At 40.6% G+C, this 22,161-nt stretch overlaps 1 protein-coding gene across 6 annotated transcripts in view; it reads right to left on the minus strand.

Moving 5' to 3' along the window:
• Positions 1-10,340, minus strand: part of OSBPL9 (oxysterol binding protein like 9) — a 164,281-nt gene extending 153,941 nt beyond the window's left edge. For all 6 annotated transcript variants that reach the window (XM_061411993.1, XM_061411994.1, XM_061411991.1 and 3 more), the window contains exon 1: positions 10,200-10,340. In XM_061411993.1, the coding sequence (XP_061267977.1) occupies positions 10,200-10,310 (111 nt within the window). In that variant the 5' untranslated portion in view covers positions 10,311-10,340. The remainder of the gene's footprint in view (positions 1-10,199) is intronic.
• Between the last annotated feature and the right edge of the window lie 11,821 nt (positions 10,341-22,161).

Below are 22,161 nucleotides of genomic sequence, written 5' to 3' on the forward strand. Positions count from 1 at the left end.
CATTTGTCCACCTGTGCCATAAGAGTAATGCTAAAATAAAATACATTCAATTAAGTAAGTAGACAATTTAGCATGAAGGCTCAATGTGAAAAAACTCCAGGAATCAGAATATTAACATTCATAATAATCTTTGTCATGTGAATGGGAAAAAAATAATTTTGAATACCTCAAAATACTTTCCCCAAATATGATTTCATTTATATGATTCCATGTATCATGTACCAAAAAAGTAAAATTTTTTAGTTTAAATTAGTCTAAGATGATTATCCTTTACAATATAATAAATGAGAAGAAAAAGACTCAGCTGGCCATTTGTTTTTCTCTATAAGCAGTAAAAGGAAATAGGTCCTTAATCTAACTCTCTTGAGCATTGTTCTAGCTAGCTTTGACTGACATTATACAACTAGTTGAAAATCTAATCCTATGACAACTGCCACATATAACAGTGGCATATTTAAGAATAGCTCTGCTTTCTATCCTTCTACAAATTACTATCATCAACAAAACTGCCTGCAATAAAGCAAGAACTGACTGCTTGTCTGATGTACCACACTAACCAAAAGATCCCACACAGTTCTACAGGGTAAGGATGATTAAAACAAAGCCATTGTTATTAATACAAGCTTAATCAGGTTTTACATAAGCCATAAACACATTTGTTATCAGTATATTTTGCAAAATTTACAAGGCTGTATAAGCAATGATTCCAAAACAATCTTCTACATCACATCTCTTAAAGGGCCTTGGACATTGCATTCACTATGAGAATGATGTACTATATTTATAGGGCTTGAAAATTATCATGCTAGTAGTACTATCAAGGAGTTTACAAGCTTGCTGTACAGATAAAGGATGCAAGAGAGACTTCCCTGGCGGTCCGGTGGTTAAAACGCCACACTTTACTCTTTAGAGGGTGCAAGTTCCATCCCTGGTTGGAGAACTAAGATCCCACATGCCATGCACAGCACAGTCAAACAAACAAAAAAAAAATCAAAAAAGAGAAAAACTAAGGCTGACTAGGGTATTCAAGAAAACACAAGACATAAAATTTCCACATACTTCTTTTCAGGGCATTTAGATTAGGTACAATTTTTCTTGTGTTCCTTTTGCAATTCTAAAGCTACTTTATTAATTTGGATTATTAATATGTACCATGTAAGCTTAATAAAAAACATTTGATATAACCAAGAAGTTTATTTACAAAAGTATAAATTCACTTTTAAATGCTTGGTGGGAGTGGTGCTGATACATTTCTAGGAGAATCTGAGATTCCCTCTTTTACATCTTTGCAAGAAAAACACATATATTTAAGCTCTTCAAAAACCTAAAATCCAAGAATTAGATGAGAGATTTTATCACCTTCCAGACATTGCTAAGGACTGTCAAGTAATATTTAAATGTGTTCAGATTACCAGTGTTTTTGAAATGCAAAGTCACTATGACTCTCTTCCAGCTAGCATGTTAACAGCAAAACACATCATTTCTCCAATGATTCCTTTTAAAGAAAACCTTGAGTGACCCTGACAACTTACTAACTCACTATTTCTAACTTTTCTCTCTGAAATGTCATAAAGACAATACAAAACAAGAAAGAGTGTTAAATACTTACAGTTCATGACTAAACAAATCATATTTTATAATCTCAACTAGCTCCTCTTCAGTTCAGTTTAGTTGCTCAGTTGTGTCTGACTCTTTGAGACCCCATGAATCACAGCACACCAGGCCTCCCTGTCCATCCCCAACTCCCGGAGTTCACTGAGACTCACGTCCATCAAGTCGGTGATGCCATCCAGCCATCTCATCCTCTGTCATCCCCTTCTCCTCCTGTCCCCAATCCCTCCCAGCATCAGGGTCTTTTCCAATGAGTCAACTCTTTGCATGAGGTGGCCAAAGTACTGGAATTTCAGCTTTAGCATCATTCCTTCCAAAGAACACCCAGGGCTGATCTCCTTCAGAATGGACTGGTTGGACCTCCTGGCAGTCCAAGGGACTCTCAAGAGGAGAAGACTCTTGAGAAGCCTATATGCAGGTCAGGAAGCAAGTTAGAACTGGATATGGAACAACAGACTTGTTCCAAATAGGAAAAGGAGTACGTCAAGGCTGTATATTGTCACCCTGCTTATTTAACTTATACTCAGAGTACATCATGAGTACACCACAGTTCAAAAGCATCAATTCTTTGGCGCTCAGCTTTCTTCACAGTCCAACTCTCACATCCATACATGACCACTGGAAAAACCATAGCCTTGACTAGACGAACCTTTGTTGGCAAAGTAATGTCTCTGCTTTTCAATATGCTATCTAGCTTGGTCATAACTTTCCTTCTAAGGAGTAAGCGCCTTTTAATTTCATGGCTGCAATCACCATCTGCAGTGATTTTGGAGCCCCAAAAATAAAGTCTGACACTGTTTCCACTGTTTCCCCATCTATTTCCCATTAAGTCATGGGACCAGATGCCATGATCTTAGTTTTCTGAATGTTGAGCTTTCAGCCAACTTTTTCACTCTCCACTTTCACTTTCATCAGGAGGCTTTTTAGTTCCTCCTCACTTTCTGCCATAAGGGTGGTGTCATCTGCGTATCTGAGGTTATTGAGATTTCTCCCAGCAATCTTGATTCCAGCTTGTGCTTCTTCCAGCCCAGCGTTTCTCATGATGTACTCTGCATAGACGTTAAATAAGCAGGGTGACAATATACAGCCTTGACGTACTCCTTTTCCTATTTGGAACAAGTCTGTTGTTCCATGTCCAGTTCTAACTTGCTTCCTGACCTGCATATAGGCTTCTCAAGAGGCTCCTCTTACAACCTGGTTAATTTCAAAGTGACCCTGCTGCTGATAAGTCGTTGTGTCCAACTCTGTGCGACCCCATAGACAGCAGCCCACTAGGATCCTCTGTCCCTGGGATTCTCCAGGCAAGAATACTGGAGTGGGTTGCCATTTCCTTCTCCAATGCATGAAAGTGAAAAGTGAAAGTGAAGTTGCTCAGTCGTGCCGGACTCTTAGCGACCCCATCGTCTGCAGCCTAGCAGGCTCCTCCATCCATGGGATTTTCCAGGCAAGAGTACTGGAGTGGGTTGCCATTGCCTTCTCAGAATGTGACCCAAGTTATTCCTTTTTCCACTTCCCATGGCCACTAATCTAAATCTTTACTACATTCCTTAAATCTTAACTCTACTCTCATCTTCAATAAATACCCTGCTTCCCATCCCTAAAACATTTAAGCATACTCCTACCTTAGAAACTCTTTCCTCTCAGTTCCATATTCCTTTGTTCCTTTCATAATGAAACACCTTGAGCAATCTAAACTCATCTTCTCTACTTCTTGCCTCCTATTTACTCTTCAAACCACTCTGACTTCCAAACTTCTGACTCCATGGGAACTTCTCTTTTTCAGGGCATCAGTGATGTCCAACTTGATCAATCCAATGAGTATTTTTAAGATTTCATCTATTCAATTGTCTCAACAGTATTCAAGCCAGTTCCTGCCTTGACTCCACATTCTGGTTTTTCTTGGCTATCTCTGGCTGTCCCTTTTCACTCTTCTGTGCAGGCTCTTTTCTCTACCCAAATCCCTTAGAAACGACTGTGATGGCTTAAAATCCCTCCATAAATTGACACTCCTTTCAAAAGGCAGAGGCTAATTCTCTTTCCCATGCCTAAAATTCCCATCCCCTGTAGCATGAACTGAACTTAATGATTCATTTCTAATGAATGGAAGAAGGCAAAAGTGATGTTCTCAGACCAGGTCAAATAGGCACTTCAGCTTTCTCCTTGCTCTCACTTGGATTACTCCTTCTGGGTGAAGCCAGATAGATGCCCTGTCACGATGACTCTCATGTAGCCCAACAGAGAGGTTAGCTGGTGAGGAACTGAGGCCACCTTCCAGGAGCCAGTAAGGACTAAGGCTTTCTGCCAACAGACATGAGAGTGAGTCATCTTGGAAGCAAATCCTCCAGCTCCAGTCAAGTCTTTCAAATGACTGCAGACATAGCCAATGTCTTGACTGCAACTTCATGAGAGACCTTGAGTCCAAAGTTCTGAGTCACAGATAATAAATGTTTATTGTTTTAAGCAGCTAAAATCATTATGGCCAATTTGTTATAAAGCAATAGATACCTAATCCAATGGTGTTTCTCAGTGTTCTATCTAAAGCTCTCTATTATTCCCACTCATTCACTCTCTCATCTCTCCATATGTGTAAAGCTAATATTTATCTGTAGCCCAGATTTTTTTCTTAAGTTCCAGACTATGCAATATCTTTACTACAATTTCAACATGCCCCAAAGCAACTACCATTCTCCACCCAACCTATACTTATCTTCCCTATCATCATTCATTCAACTAAATCTAAAAACCTGGATTTCATCAAACTCCTCCTTCCCCTTCACTCACATCCAATCACTGAAATCCTGTCAATAGGACTTCACTATTTCTCCATAATCCAAATACAAACTTTACCTGAACCTATTGTTTAATTTTAAAAATCACAGAGAGACAACCAGACATCATGGGCCACTTGATGTACAGGTTCCCTCTGTTCCTAAGAAACCTTCCCTAAGCCAAAATGGCATAAAGCAATGACGCAATTACCTTAGGATACACCTTGCTAACAGATGCACAAAATAAACTGAGATAAAGTAAAGATGCTCACAAACACAGTTCAAAACTACAGCAGCTTGCTGCTATGTATTAATAGTTCCCAGCATGCATGCAAGCTGAGTCGCTTCAGTTGCATCTGACTCTTAGTGACCCTACAGACCTCCAGGCTCCTCTGTCCATGGGATTCTCCAGACAAGAATACTGGAGTGGGTTGCTATACCCTTCTCCTTGGGATCCTCCCAACTCAGGGATCGAACCTGTATCTCTTATGTCTCCTGCATTGGCAGGTGGGTTCTTTACCACTAGTGCCACCTGGGAAGCCCATAGATCCCAGGGAAGGAACTTGCTGGTGTCACTCTTGCTGCTTAGGGCGCTCACTGACTCTATAGCAGCTCGCTGTGGAAAAACAAAAACAAAAACTCTGAATGCCATTTTCACTTTTTGTGTATTTTCCACAAAAGCAAAAATCCTCTTTGGATTTCTTTTGGTTAGCAAAAACAGGAAAATAGTTCTTTTCTAAAAAAGAAGTAGAGTAAAGCAAACTATCAGAAAGTGGAGATGCTTGTAATATGTTCCACCTACAAAGTATTGCTGCCCAAAGTGGGGGGAAAAAGCTGAATTTAATTAAGCTTCTAGCTTTAAGTATCAGTTTATAGGAAACATGGAGGCTAAAGGAACATGTTTAAATACACCACAAGAATACTCTCAGCAAAATCTAGAATGTGGAAAATCTAGAGAATAATTTGCTTTCTTCAACAAATGAATGGCAAAGAAAAAGAGGGAGGGAAGGCCTACAGAGTAAAAGAGACTCAGTTTTACGTGTGGCTCTTGTTTGGAATTCTGACTCAAATAAACCAACTGGTGAGGGTTTGAGAAAATCAAGGAATGTTTGAGAAAAATCAAGGAACTTAAACACAGTAAAACATATTGAAATATTCACAAATGAAATAATAAGAGATTTGGGATCTGCTTTACAGTAATCCAGTGGGGTAGGAAGGAGCTTTGGGAGTATTAATAAGACAAGATTAGCCATATATTGATAGCTGCACAAGCTGGGTGACAGGAATTCATTTTACTATCATCTTTCGTATATGTTTCAAACAAATTTTGTATTATGAAAGTTTTTTCCACAACAAAAAGTGCTTACAACACTTAAGTGACTTTCCACTGCCCTGAGTGAAAAGTTTAAATTCCTTAGCTCAGTTTACCAAGAAAGTCTTTCATTATCTGGCCCCTGCTTCTCTCTCCCTCTCATCGCACTATTGTCCACCTCACAGCCTGAATTCCAGGACTAACAAGCTCCTTACTCGTGTCTCTTTCAAAAACATCTATTCCCTCTATCTCAAGCAGTTTTCCCTCTCTGCTTACATGGCTAATCTCTACTCACCACTCAGGTCAAAGCAAACCTACCTCTTCAAGGAAATCTTTTCCAAGACAGAGGCAAGCTGCCCACCTGTGTACCTCCCAACATCCTACTCTTCCCCATCACAGCTCTTACTTGATGTACACCCCGGCAGACTCTAGGCATCATGAGAACATGGACTATTCCCATCTTATTTACCATTTTAACCCCTCTTCCCAGCATAGTGCCTAGCACATAGTACATCCTCAATAAACATTTGATAATCAAAAGGTATGAACACCTGCTTTCTAGTCTAACAACTCCTCACATATATCTATATCTCCTTCAATTTTCTTTCCTTTCTCGTCTTTCTCTGTGATCATGATTCACATAAATGGTTAGCTGTTTAAACAGTGTTCCCAAATTTATATCCTTATCCCTCTCAATAAATATTCAACTAACAGGGGACTTTCCTGATGGTCCAATGGTTAAGAATCTGCCTGCCAATGCAGGGGACACTGGTTTGCTACCTGGTCCAGAAACTAAGATTCCACAGCCGGGGGGCAACCAAGTTCATGGGCCACAACCACTGAAGGCCTTGCGCCCTACAGCCTGTGTACGCAACCTGTGAAGCCACCACAACGAGAAGCCCACACACCGCAATTAGAGAAAAGCCCATGAGCAACAACAAAGAACCCATGTGCCGCAAGGAAGACTCAGTACAGCTCACCCTCAAATTCAACTAACAAATTCTATGCTATAATCTAACAGATCTTCATCTCCAGGCCTGACCTATGGCTCCAAATACCTTCTGGATTCAATCTCCTGTTATCTCCCTACATGCCTTTACATTAAAGAAGCTCAGAAATTCTCACTATCTTCTTAACGGACTTTATGTTCTCAAGTTTCCCAATTTGTGCATATTTCCCACTGCCTGAAATGCCCTTCTTCTCTTCTACCTTTAAGTCTCGGCTCAAACGTCTCTCTAGCCTTTTTTTAGGCAAAGTTCCCACAGCAGTCTATTCTTACTTCTATTGTAGAATTTATCACACTTTTTTGAAATTATGTTTAGGTGTCTATTCTGCAAGATTTTGAGTTCCTAGATGGAAGGGACTCTCTCCTTCATGCTTTTATCTCCGGCATACATAGTAAAGTGAAAATGAAAGTCGCTCAGTTGTGTCTGACTATTTGCAACCCCATGGACTATACGCTCCATGGAATTCTTCAGGCCAGAATACTGGAGTGGGTAACCTTTCCCTTCTCCAGCGGATCTTCCTGACCCAGGAATCAAACGGGGATCTCCTGCATTCTAGGCAGAGTCTTTACCAACTGAGCTATGAGGGAAGTCCATATATAAAGTGCCTATTAAAAAGTCCCAAATAAATGTTTCCTGAATAAACCACTGTTTCTAATAATTAAAAGACAGGAGCGTGACCTGAAAAGGTTGCCTAAATCTATTTTCTAAAGAAGGTAATTAATTTTTCTGTTCCTGTATTAAACAGAATATCTACTAAACGGTTTTTCAAGAACTGAAAATTTACATAAAATGAAAATAAAAGAAATGTAAAGTAAAAAAACTATTCATTCCCAGAGGACAGGTAAGGGTCTGGGCCCAGGACCAAAAGTTCAGGTGAAGGTGAGGTTTGGGTGAAACTATTTAGTTCACAGCAATTCCCGTGATCTTTTCCAAAACCCTGAGATTATCTCAATATCAATTTTTGGTATAGGCCAACTCTAAAGCAAGGTCAATCTAGTTTCGTTCAGGGTTTCCATGGCCACCCTAGAGTAGACAGACCTCCAACTACAGAGCCAGACCAGAGTGCAAGTGATTAGAGTGACTTGCTATTTACTGCTCTGCTTAAAATGCTGTGCAACTATTCAGATAATCTTCCTGGAAGATGCAGCTCCAAGTTATCAGCAGCATGCAGATCATTAAGATGTACCTTCATCCTTCCAAATCCTAATGTAATGAAACAATGTTGAAGTGTACAGAATTCACTGCCAATATTCAATGTGTCTCCTACTTTCTCTTTAAGTGAATACCTATCCTTTTCTCATCTTTACTGGACCTCCTTTAATTTGGCTTTGAGTATCATCTTATTTTCACAAAATCATTTTATTTTACAATATTTCTCTGTTGTTTCTCTGCAAACAAATACTTTAACACCAAAAAAAACAAGGAAAAAAAAAGAAAAGAAAATTTCTAAACATCCATTAGTGAGAAATATGATACCTCCTTCTACTGGCAAGGATGATGTTTTATAGTTTAATCTCAGTAGGGAGGATAAGTAATGGGAGGGAGAAGAAAGAAGCATAATTTAAAAAGCCATGTTTAGCCAAAGACAAGGAGAAATTTGTCAAGATACTCAGAAACTAAAGGGCAAGGAGGCAGAAAAAAGATATGCCAAAGTGAGAAAAACAGGAAAAAAAGAAGATTCTGTCTGGGAGAGGAGTTCCCAAGAACCCCAGCTTGGGGCCCCTCCAGTGTGGCCCTAAATTCAGACCCACACAAATTTGGGATCTGTAGAGTAACTTCATTCCATAGTGCCACTGAAATTATTTTGAATGGGCTGGAAAGGGTCCATGGGATTTTCTGATTATCACTTCTACTGAAACTTATTATTACTCTTCATCTATCTGAACTATGAGATTTCATAATTTCAGAGTTTTCAGGATATAATGTTCATTTGCCTCTCTTTCATAGCTAGCTAATCTTGAACAATGTATTTAAATTTCATTCAGGTTTGTTCAGTCTTTTCCCCCTTCAAAATTATGTAAAGAAAGGAAGTTGGTGTGAAAGTTTTTACTTTTTACTCCTGTAGGTTTGTCTTTAGTAACTCAAAGATTGCATTTTTCTCATTTCTGTGGTGAAAGTGAAAGGAAAAAGAAAGCCATGTTACTTAGACTCCTGATAACACTGCTTACTGCTAGCTCTGTGACCTTGAGCAAATCGCTGAAAAGCCTGGAGCCTCAGATTCCAAACTGTAAAATGGGGATAATGAATACTTTATTCTGCAGTTATTGCAAGTAAAAAGAATCAAGGGAACCACCTTATTAGAATATAAGCTCCAGAGAAAAGGATATCTTGAACTTTGTTGATTCAAGAAAAGAATATCTTGAACTTTGTTGATTCTCGCTCACACGCACACGCATGAGCACACACATCCACACACACCTAGCCTAAAGCAATAATAATTAACACGTAGTGGGCGCTCAATATTTAAATTAACGAAAAAATATCAATACTAGTGTCCCCATTCCTCTCGTTGACATTAATCCTTCTTCCATAATCACAATTTTTTCCCTTCTATTATTTTCTAAAGACTTCAGGACATTCTGTTTTGTCGTTTGAAGAGGCTTCCTCCCTCTCATTGGCTATTATTAACTAGACACCATTCAGAGACAATACCTTTGGAAGTAATTTCTCTAATTCCACCCACCTTCCATTTCTAACGCGTCGGGGGTGGAGCGACAGAACATAAGATTCTCAGCAATTCATGGACCTTTCCCGCAGTCACTGATGTGTGTTTAACGACACTGAAGCCCTTAACTTAGCTCTTCCCAGAATATAACTTTCAGGAGACATCGCACTATGCAGTCTCTCTTCGCTAACAAGAGACTTGCTGTGTAGGAAATCCTCCGCTCTCAAAAGTTAAGGCGTCGGTTACGCTCGCCCCCCGCTGAATGGAGGAGAGTCCTGTGAAAGACACACTCAACTTGGGCAGACTGGAGGTATTTCAGAATCCTTCATGTTGAGCAACGCCCAGTCACTTCCAGGACCTGGCCAAGCTCGTCAGACCACTGCTCTAAGAAAGCAGCGCTCCTCAATCCCTGGAGGGAAGCTAAGGGGCGCGGCCGTCTACAGGGCCTGGTGGGGGACACTGTCAAGTCCATGATAACATGTGGAAACTGCACAGATCCCGAGACTGAACCCTTCAAGCCACGACTACAACCATCTACCTACCTACAACGCGCCCCCCTGTTTACTCTCCAACAAATACAGGACCCTAAGAAAAGAACACGGCTCGCCCCCACCCCATAAATCATACAACCGGTGCCTATTTATTGGCTGCGCGAGCATCTCCTTCACCCTCATTGGCTATCCGGGGCGCAAAACCCTCCCCTACGAGGGAACCCTCCCGTACGGCGGCACCCCCATCCTAGCAACCTCTACCGGGCTACCAAAAAGCCTGTTCCCCACCTCCACCGAGGAATCCCGACTCCCAAGGCAGCCGGGGATTTGCCTCCAAGGACTTACTGTGTAGTAGGACAGCAACCCTGCATTGTAGTCCAGCACGAACCAACGGTACTGCCAGCCCTTCATTACGTTAGTCCATTTACTCAGCGGCCCCTCCATGATGGACGCCATCTTGGGAGCCGCCAATGACAACAAACGGCCTGACGTCACTCGCCTATAAGGCTTTCAACATTCGGTGGGCGTGGTCATCGCCGACAGGGGCGGGCCCCGGGTGGGGCCAGCAACTGCTTCCCGCCTTGCTAGACTCGCGGACCCACGCCTCCAGCTATAAAATTCAAAAAAACGATTTTCTTTGGGAGTCTGTCGTGTGTAGGACTCCATGCCCGAAATGTGAAGAATTAAAGCATGAATACTGAAGTTAAGATTACTTATTAACATAGATAATTTTACTGCCCATAATGATACCTTACACATGCAAATAATTTCACGTCTGATATTCATTTAAGCAATTATTTCACAAACCCGTTCATTTAATAAACATTTTTTGTTTTGTGCTGTAGGCTTGGGGGTTCAGCAAAGCCTTCATGAGGCGAACAGGCAATAAAAAAATATACAATTGTAATATACAATTGTAACTGTATATTACAATTTGGTAATTTGGAAACAAATTAAGCAAGTAAAGAGGCAAAGGGTAAGGGGCTGCGATTTTAAGTTCCCAAATTGAGAAAGCCTGAGTGAGAAGGTAACTTTTGAGCAAAGACCTGAAGAAAGAGGGAGGCTGGCAAAGAAACAGCAAATTGTTCTTTGTAAGTAGAGTAGTGAGCCAGGGAGGAGGTAGTTGGAGATAAGGTCAGAGAAGTAAGAACAGATTTCTTAGAGCCTATAAAGACAATGGAAGTATTGTCCTAGAATATTGAGACAATGTTTGAGGTCCTGGCAATGCAACACTGAAGGAGACAAACAGATTCCTTGTTGAGAGATAAGAGCTTAAATTCTGTGATGGAAAGCAAACACAAAACAAACATGAAAAATATCTAATAGTGATGAATGTCTTGTGGAGAATTTAAGTGGATGTAATAGGAAGCCAATGGGTAGCTACTTATAAAGTATATAATTGAGTGATTGTGTAAGGCATCCCAGGAAAAGGCATTGAGACGTGAAGGATAAGAAAAAGGGAACTAAGAAGCAGGGCATTGGCTAGAAGTGGCTGTGAAGTCAAGGGAGAGGTTTTCTTTGTCTTTAGTTTTTAACTTTTTTATTTTAGGGGTTTAAAGGTGTTTTGTTTATTCAGGTATTGTGCTGTGAATCTCAATTTGCTGATAACAGAAGCTCTAGGAAAAGAGAATATCACTGAAGGAGCTAGACAAAGAGAACCTATTTACTAGCTAATCAAGTTGGGTGAAGATCTAAAGATCAAATTATTTACGCTGATACCTTTTTTATTTCATTGAGATGTAATTGACATACAGCATTGTATGAATTTAAGATGTGCATGATTTGGGAATTTCCCTGGTGGTTAATGCCACTCTCCCAATGCAGGTGGCCTGAGTTCTAGGATCCCAGGAAGGGGAGCTAAGATCCCATGTGCCGTGTAGTGTGGCCAAGAAAAACCCCAAAGATATGCATGTGTGTATTGTGAAATGATTACTACATTACATTTAGTTAACTCATCACCTCACCTCAAAATTTTTTTTCTTGTGATAAGAATTTTTAAGATCTACTCTCTTCAGTTCAGTTCAGTTCAGTCGCTCAGTCCTGTCTGACTCTTTGCGACCCCATGAATTGCAGCACGCCAGGCCTCTCTGTCCATCACCAACTCCTGGAGTTCACTCAGACTCACGTCCATCGAATCAGTGATGCCATCCAGACATCTCATCCTCTGTCGTCCCCTTCTCCTCCTGCCCCCAATCCCTCCCAGCATCAGAATCTTTTCCAATGAGTCAACTCTTCGCATGAGGTGGCCAAAGTACTGGAGTTTCAGCTTCAGCTTCATTCCCTCCAAAGAAATCCCAGGGCTGATCTCCTTCAGAATGGACTGGTTGGATCTCCTTGCAGTCCAAGGGACTCTCAAGAGTCTTCTCCAACACCACAGTTCAAAAGCATCAATTCTTCGGCGCTCAGCCTTCTTCACAGTCCAACTCTCACATCCATACATGACCACGGGAAAAACCATAGCCTTGACTAGATGGACCTTTGTTGGCAAAGTAATGTCTCTGCTTTTCAATATGCTATCTAGGTTAATCATAACTTTCCTTCCAAGGAGTAAGCATCTTTTAATTTCATGGCTGCAGTCACCATCTGCAGTGATTTTGGAGCCCAAAAATAAAGTCTGACACTGTTTCCACTGTTTCCCCATCTATTTCCCATTAAGTCATGGGACCAGATGCCATGATCTTAGTTTTCTGAATGTTGAGCTTTCAGCCAACTTTTTCACTCTCCACTTTCACGTTCATCAAGAGGCTTTTTAGTTCATCTACTCTCTTAGCAACTCTCATATGTAATACAGTATTATAACTATAGTAACCATACTTCACACTACATTCCTAGAATTTATTTATCTCATAACTAGAACTTTTAGCCTTTTGACCAACTTTTAGTTTCATGTAGTCCCTCTTGCTTATTTTTGCTTTTGCTGCTTTGTGCTTTAGGTGTCATATCCAAAAAAAAATCATTCCCCAGGCTGATTTCAAGAAGCTTTCCTGTATGTTTTCTTCTAGGAGTTTTATGGTTTCAGGTCTTACAATTAAGTCTCTAACTGATCTTGAGTTAATTGTTGTGAATGGTTTAAAATAAGGGTCTAGTTTTAATTTTCTTCATATGAATTTGCAAAGACTACCTTTTTCCTAATGAATGAGCATTCTTGGCTCTCATGTCAAATATTAGTTGATTGTATATACATGGGTTTATTTCTGTACTCTTGATTCTGTTCCATTGGCCTGTGTATCTGTTTTTATGGCAGTGTCATAAACTGTTTTGATTACTATAGCTTTGTAATATAGTTTGAAACCAGGATGTGGGATGCCTCCAGCCATGTTATTCTTTCTCAGGATTGCTTTGGTTTTTCAGATTCTTTTGTGGTTCCAAATGAATTTTAGGATTTTTTTTTTTTTGTCTATCTTTGTAAAAAATGCCACTGGAATCTTGAGAGGAATTTCACTGAATCTATAAGAGGCTTTGGATATATGAACATTTTAACAGCATTAATTCTTCCAATTCATGAACACAAAACATCGTCCTATTTATCCATTCCTTTTCCAGTTTCTTTCATTAATGTTTTATAAATTGCAGTATACAGATCTTTTACCTCCTTGGTTAGATTTATTTTTAAGTATTTTATTGTTTTTGTTGCTACTAAAATGATGTCCCATAAGGTTAACAGAAGCTGGAGCCTAAACAGAAGACCTTGAGTGTGTCTTACAGAACAACAGTTTATAACCTGCCTTCGCTGATCAGGTCTGCTTTCAGTTTGTTTGATTTATTTTTCCCTTTCTCTAATTTCATACCCTCCAAGCTTAACATAGCCTAGGTAATATATCACCACACTTCTTCTCTTTTTAAAACATTTTTGTTTATTTATGACTGTGCTGGGTCTTTGTTGCTGCCTATGGGGTTTCTCTATTTGCGGTGTGTGGGCTTCTCATTGTGGTGGCTTCTCTTGTTGCAGATCATGGGCTCCAGAGTGCACCGGCTTCAGTGTGCAGACCCAGTAGTTGCAGCTCATGGGTTCAGTAGTTGTGGTGCACAAGCTTAGTTGCCCAGAGGCAGGTGGACTCTTCCCAGATCAGGGATTGAACCATGTCTCCTGCATTGGCAGGTGGATTCTTTACCACTGGACCACCAGGGAAGTCCCACTACACACTTCTTAACACTCCTATAGATAACAGTTCTGACATATGGATCACTATGGTAACAGGAGATTAAATTGTTTTCCAGAAATCTGGAGTTGGTTTTTGCCCGGTTCCTTCTGGCTAAGACTAGTGGGGACCACCGACCCTAAAACTGGGCCTGCTCAAAACACTGATTACCTCACCTTTTCCTTACCACCAATCACATTTCCTCACACCTAAAATCACCCTGCTTCTTTATCCCATAAACATCACAGACCTGTCCCCTTCAGGGAGACAGATCTGAAATTTGTTCTCCTGTCTCCTTGCTTGGCTGCCTTGTGAACAAACTCTTTCTTTACTGCAAAGCTTTGTGTTTTACTTTAGCTTTCAGTCAGGCAAACAAACCTCATTTGGTAACACTATTGTAAATGGGATTGTCTTTTTTGCATATAATGTATTGTTAGTGTAGAGAAACACTGGGGCTTCCCCAGTGGCTCAGAAGTAAAGAAATCTGCTTAAGTGCAGGAGACTATCCCTGGGTCAGGAAGATCCCCTGGAGAAGGAAATGGCAACCTATTCCAGTTTTCTTGCCTGGAAAATCCCATGGACAGAGATGCCTGGCGGGCTACAGTCCATGGGGTTGCAAAGAGTCAGACATGACTTAGCGCCTAAAAACAACAACAAATAGAAACATTACTGATTTTTTAATATTTATTTGTATCCTGTAATTTTACTGACTTTGGTGATAAGATCTAACTTATTTGTGGAGTCTTTAGGATTTTCTGTGTATAAAATCATGTCATCTGCGAAGAGAAATTTTTACTTCTTCTTCTCTGATTTGGGTGCCTTTTACTTGCCTGATTTCTCTGGCTAAGACTTCCAGTACTATGTTGCATAGGAGTGGTGAGATTGGGTAGCCTTGTCTTGTTCCTAACCTTTGAGTAAAACCTTTCAAGTTTTCACCATGTGGTATGATGTTAGCTGTGGGTTTGTCATACGTGGCCTCTACTATGTTGCAGTATATTCCTTCTATACCGAATTTGTTGAGAGTTCTTATCATGAATGGATATTAAGCTTTGTCAAATGTTTTATGAAAAAAGCATTTATTGTGATGATCTTATAATTTTTATTTTTCATTGTATTAATGTAATATGTCATGCTTATTAATTTGCATGTTGAACCATCCTTGCATCCCAGAAATAAATCTCACCAGATTACTGTGTATGATTGTTTGAATCATACAGTTGAATTTGATCTGCTAGTATTTTGTTGAGAATTTTTGTGTCTATATTCAGGGGGATCTTGGCCTGTAGTGTTTTTTTTTGTTTTCTTGTTGTGGTTCTGGCTTTGGTTTTAATAATATAATGCTGGCCTTGTAAAATGAGTCTTGGAGTATTCCCTTCTGTTCAGTTCTTTTTGAAGGGTTGAGAAATATTGGCATTAATTTTTCTTTGAATGTTTGGTGAAATTCACCGGTAAAATCAGGAACAGGGATACTTCATCCATAGCAACAAAAGGAAGAGTAGAGAGTATGGATTCAAATGCCGTGGATTTGTAGTTTAGTGGTAGAGAGATGAATAAGCATCTATCTGCTTTTAGTTGAGCTCAAAGCTTAGTGGTTAAGAATGTGGACGCTGATGCCACACAACCTAGGTTTGAATCCTCAGACCCATCAGTTAATAGCTACATGACATTAGGCAAGTTTTCTCACTTCTCTGTGCCTCTGTTTCTCCATCTTTAAAATGTGGATTATAAAAGGTTGCCTTCAGGATTAAATGAGCTCATAAATGTGAAGACCTTAGAACAATAATACTAAGCACTCAATATGTATATATTCTAGTTCTTAAATTTTTCTGAAAGAAATGTGTTACGAAATATAAGAGGGGAAGGTTTGAAAGACAACCCTGAGAATGGAAAAACATAATAGCAAATGAAACAACTGGCAAAGGATTAATTTCCAAAATATACAAGCAGCTCATACAACTCAATGCCAGGAAAACAAACAACCCAATCAAAAAGCAGGAAAAAGACCTAAATAGACAGTTCTCCAAAGAAGACACACAGATGGCTAACAAACATGTGAAAAGATGCTCAACAACACTCATTATTAGAGAAATGCAAATCAAAACTATAATGAGCTATCACCTCACACCAGTCAGAATGGCCATCATCAAAAAGTCTACAAACAATAAATGCTGGGGAGGGTGTGGAGAAAAGAGAAATGCTCTTGCACTGTTAGTGGGAATGTAAATTAATACAGCCACTATGGAAGACTATATGGAGATTCCTTTAAAAACTAGGAATAAAACCATCATATGACCCAGCAATCCCACTCCTAGGCATACACCCAGAGGAAACCAAAATTGAAAAAGACACATATATCCCATTGTTCATTGTAGCATTATTTACAATAGCTAGAATATGGAAGCAACCTAGATGTCCATCGAAAGATGAATGGATAAAGAAGTTGTGGTACATAAACACAATGGAATATTACTCAGCCATAAAAAGGAACGCATTTGAGTCAGTTCTGATGAGGTGGATGAATGAACCTAGAACCTATTATACAGAGTGAAGTGAGTCAGAAAGAGAAAGATAAATAGGGCAAGGAGAACGTTGAGGGTGAGAGACTCTCTGTGTCCCTGGAAGCCTAACTTGCTATTGAATATGAGGCCCTTGCAGAGGAAGTTGGTTGCCCTCTGACTAGACAGTGGAGAGACTGTGTTGACAGTGGAAGGGCCAAGCACTGTCTGTTAGCAGGAAGTGCCAGGGGGTCCTGGGGGGGTGGGTGCCAGGGTGCATCTTCATCAGAGCATGTGCCACAGAGGAGTCTGCACTCCCCACTCCCAGGTGTAGGACCCAGTGCAGCTGCTGGCCGCACTGCCAGAGGGACGGTGCATGCTCACACCTTGGGGGGCAGAGCAGGGGTGAGGCAGACGTCACTGTTGGAATGGGAACAATGGATGCAAGGACAAGTCTCTCTCTGAATTCCTCTCTAAAGAACTTGGTCAATTGGAGAAGAAAACATTTTCGTCATCAAGATGGGCTATTTGGGAAGGAAGTCCGTTATCTTCCCACATTTATTCAATAATAGAGTCAGGTTTTTAAACCTTGACAATGCGCCACGTCTGTGAGTACAAAGCACTTCCCAGAAAACTATGATTTACATTCATGCTTCTGCCATTTGGTAGGAGAAGATGCTCCATGATCTGTCATTGAAACAAGGTTGCAAACACATCCACAGAGAGAATTTGAGTCTGTGTCACTTGTATTATGACTTTTCAGGTGCCTGAACGGCCACCCCTGGGGGCGCGTCGCATGGGACAGCATGGGAGGAGACGTGGTCTGGCTCATGAGTGCCTCTAGGAAGCGACAGCAGAGCCAACTTGGTTTTAAAAATGTAAACTGGGATTTCCCTGGTGGTCCAGTGATTAAGACTTCCCCTTCCAATGTAGGAAGTGTGGGTTCCATCCCTGGCAGGGGAAGCAAGACTCCACATGCTTCAAGGCCAAAAAACTAAAATATGAACCAGAAACAATACTGTAACAGATTCAATAAAGACTTTAAAAATGGCCCACGTCAAAAACAAAATGAAAACTAACAAGCTTCATGTTTTACTGTAGATACATATATACAAAGACTTCACTGGTGGCTTAGTGGTAAAACAAAATATGCCTGCAATGCAGAAGACTCGGGTTAGATCCCTGGGTAAGGAAGATCCCTTGGAAAAGGGCATGGCAGCCCACTCTAGTACTCTTGCCTAGAGAATCCCATGGACAGAGAAGCCTGGAAGGCTGCAGTCCATAGCGTCGCACAGAATCAGACACAACTGAAGCGACTAAGCAGCAGCAATACACATATATGGAATCTAGAAAAATGGTACTGAAGAATTTATTTACAGGGCAGCAGTGGAGAAACAGACATAGAGAATAGACTTATAGACATGGGGAGAGGGGAGGAGAGGGTGAGATGCATGGAAAGAGTAACATGGAAACTTATATTACCATATGTAAAGTAGATATCCAACAGGAATTTGCTGTAAGGCTCAGGAAACTCAAACAGGGGCTCTGTATCAATCAAGAGGGGTGGAATGGGGCGGGAGATGGGAGGGAGGTTCAAATGGGAGGGGATATATGTATACCCATGGCTGATTCATGTTGAGGTTTGACAGAAAATAACAAAATTCTGTAAAGCAATTATCCTTAAATAAATTAAGAAAAGAGGGGAAGGTTTGAAAAGGTCATTTCAGAGAATGAGAAAGCAATAGAAGTAGAGTAGGATTGCTGGGCAGTGTTGCATGCCCATTTAAGATTTATGGTCATGAATTTAAAGTGAGACCAGTCAACAGGGATATCAGCTTTTTTTCAGCAATGTCATGTTGAAGAATAAAGAGCAACGGGGTAAGCTCAGAGTGTGTAGAGAGATGAATTTATCCAAGCGAGCCAAGTGACAGGAAAGGACAATTGAGTTTACAGTGATATCCAGGGCTGTGAATATGATTATAAAACCTAGTTTAAGGAAGGAAGGAAGTGAGAACAGGAGATGAAAGAAGGATAAAACTACAAATCTTACTAAGGTCAAGGAAGCCCTGGAGTGGGAATAGGTAACCTGGAAGGGTAAGAAGTGGTGATTGAAAGATGATGGGACACCTGAAGTCAAGATTTTGGAAGTGAAACAGGTACTGATGAGGGCAAAGACCACATCATGATGAGATATCACCACAGCCATGGATGATTGAGGTCAAGTAGAAGAACAGATTTGAGGATGAGGAGGTCCAGGAACTAGAAGTGAAAGCATTTAAAGCATTGTCCTAGGACATGTTGAGAATAATGACAAGAACAGTAGTGTAAAAAAAGTGAGAGCTCAGGGCTAAAATCACCATTGAATGAGGACTAATGCCCAGAGGATGGGTAGATGACAGCAACAAAGCAGAATAGCAGGGGATGAAGTACAGTGGCAAGGTCTCAAAGAAGCTAAGGTTTATGAAGGAGGGGAAATGGTTTAGAAGCAGCAGAGGGAACATTTAGTCTTAACCACCCGTGGGATAGACAGTAACACCCCTTTTAGTTGATAAAAAACGAACCCAAGAGACTACAAGTTCACAGAGTTACTACTATTAATAGCAATGCTGTAATTCACCACAGAATTATTGAGTGTTTCCTATGTATCAGGCACTAGGCTAGACATTGCTACTACTAAAAAGAGTAAGATCCTTCCCCTAAACATGAGGGGTCTGAAACAGAAACAATATATAAACAGACAATGACAAGACAAAGTGATGAGTACTTTACACTTCTTCCTTCAATCCAACACTTCTCCACTGAATTCACTTTCACGATTCCTAGATACATAAACATTTAGTTTAGCAGCCCCCCATACACACCAAATAAAAGATATTATGGAAGAAGCTAGAAGGTATATAACTATGTATTGTTTCTCTTCCATTTAAATGTAGTCTCCATGAGAGTAGAGATTTTATCTCACTTGCTTACAACTGTATCTGCAGCAACCAAAGCAGAACCTGAAACATGGTTGTTTCCTTCTCTTGCAAAGAGCTTCTGATCTAGTTTGATTCATCAGTTTAATGTATTAAAATCATATGGCATGAAAGACATTGGTTCAATGATATGTGGATGTAGTCCCTGCCCTCAGGGAGCTTCTAAGCTAAGGGAAGGATGGGCCACACATGAAAGTCAGAGGAAAATGAAAGAGGTGCAAAGAAAATGCAACTGGAAATCATAGAAAGAAGAAACCTGGTCAAGGAATAGAAATTGATGTTCAAGCAGCAGAAGTGCTTGTTAGGAAAAGCCATTCTCATAATTATTGAAACCATATTACATAAGATGTTTCCTACACACAAGTCACTTTGTTTATTGCAATTCGAGTTCTACTATTCCTTACAAACTGTAATTTGTCTTCTTTAAGGAATGCCACAGATAGCAATATACACGAGGAATATTTTCTATATTCCTGTTTACTGACTTTTCTATACTTTTCTGTAAATAGCAACAAAATGGAATAAAAAGAACTTGACCTTAGAATTAAAGAGATGAGCATGAAGTGTCCTGGATCTGCTATTTTGGCTGTGGGACATTGGGTAAGCCTGTGTAGGACTGAAATTTCTCTTCTGTAAATATGAAGGTGAATCTCTATTAATTTAAGTAGTAAGAAAGAACATATCTAAAAGAGATAGCAGCCAATAAAATCACTTTCCAGTTTCCCCCTTCCTTCCTTTCTTTGGGATATCCTCTTTCTTAAATAACAGTCCAACAGTTTGTTAAGAACAAGACACATGTTTAGCACCTTCAACAAAGATAAAGATGAAGAGCTAGTTCCTATCCAGTAGCTAATTACGGGCATGAAACATCTGTGCAACCGAGTATAATACAAAGCTACTCTGGATATACATATGTTTTTCTCACTAATTCCACCATTTATTTTCTACCCTGTGCTAGGGACTGTGCCATGAACTGTACCAGAAGTATGTACCTTATCACATTTAACCCTATCTCAATAACCCTATGAATGTGTTTGTCTCCATATTTTACAAATAAGGAAAATGAGGTTCAAAGAAATTAACCAAATTACCCAGGTACCTATAAGTATTAATTGGTGAGTATTTAAAGGGCTTTCCAACTGGCACGAGAGGTAAAGAACCTGCCTGCCAATGTAGGAGACATAAGAGATGTGGGTTTGATCCCTGGGTCAGGAAGATCCCCTGGAGGAGGGCGTGGCAACTCACTCTTGGAGTTGTTGTTGCCCGGAGGACCCCATGGACAGAGGAGTCTGGTAGGCTATAGTCCGTTGGGTCTCAGAATTGGACATGACTGGAGCAACTTAGCACACATGCCTCTAAGTCCAATGTAAACACGTCTGTCTTTTCATTATGCTACATAGCCTCACCAAAAGACACTACACACTTCATATAGAAAACTTAAAATTCTAAGAACATTTATTTAGCAGAAAACCTCATGTTGCTGATGTCTTTTGACATAAACAGTGTTGGGATCTTGAAACATGTTTCAGACTGAGTTAAAAGCTTTACAATGTGTCAATTACTACTTTTCCATTGGCTTCGTAAGAGCACCAATCAGAGCATATTCATCTCTGTGGCTCAATTAGCCCAACGCCTGGCACACAGAGATACTTAAAAATTGTTATTTGACCTCAATTATGTGGTTCCTGGAAAATCCCATGGACGGAGGAGCCTGGTAGGTTGCAGTCCATGAGGTCGCTAAGGGTCGGACACGACTGAGCGACTTCCCTTTCACTCTTCACTTTCATGCATTGGAGAAGGAAATGGCAAACCACTCCAGTGTTCTTGCCTGGAGAATCCCAGGGACGGCAGAGCCTGGTGGGCTGCCGTCTGTGGGGTCGCACAGAGTCGGACACGACTGAAGCGACTTAGCAGCAGCAGCAGCATGTGGCTTCTCTGGTGGCTCAGAGGTTAAAGCGTCTGCCTCCAATTCGGGAGACCCAGTTTCAGTCCCTGGGTTGGGAGGATCCCCTGGAGAAGGAAATGGCAACCCACTCCAGTATTGTTGCCTGGAGAATCCAATGGACGGAAGAGCCTGGTGGGCTACAGCTCGCAAAGAGTTGGACACGACTGAGCGACTTCACTTTCACTTTCATGTGCTCTATTAAAACTGACTTACTGGGACTTCCCTGGGGGTCCAGTGGTTAGTGAAGGAAGGTTACACCGCTCAAAATAGCCTGGAGTTAAAACTCCCTTCCGGGTCCTCCCCACCAATCAATGCAAAACAAAGAACTCTCACCCGCCCAGCTCCCAGCTGGTCCTAGCCTCTGGCCAATCTCCAGAATTCCTTGCCACAGCAGTGTAAGAGATAACTACTCTGAACAACCTTGGAGAAGAAGAACAGCCCCCCTTAAGAGAGTAGATTTCCACATATATGCCTATATATACTTACTCTTTTCTTGGATTAGTGCAGCAGCTCACTAATCTGACAGCTGCCCCTTCTTGCCTCATTAAAGGTGATCTGTTCCTGTAAAATGCTGCTCTTATTCTTCTTCTGAACCTAGCCTTCTCTAACCCCCTTACACTACAGTTAGGACTCCATGCTTCCAGTGCTGCACTGGCCCAATAGCCAAACAAACAACAACAACAACAACAAAGCAAACACCAAAAACTAAGTTCCAAGTTCTGTGCTAAGAAACATCACCTACATTTTCTCCTT

This window comes from Bos javanicus, chromosome 3, assembly GCF_032452875.1.
Source record: "Bos javanicus breed banteng chromosome 3, ARS-OSU_banteng_1.0, whole genome shotgun sequence".
Classification (NCBI taxonomy): Eukaryota; Metazoa; Chordata; class Mammalia; order Artiodactyla; family Bovidae; genus Bos; species Bos javanicus.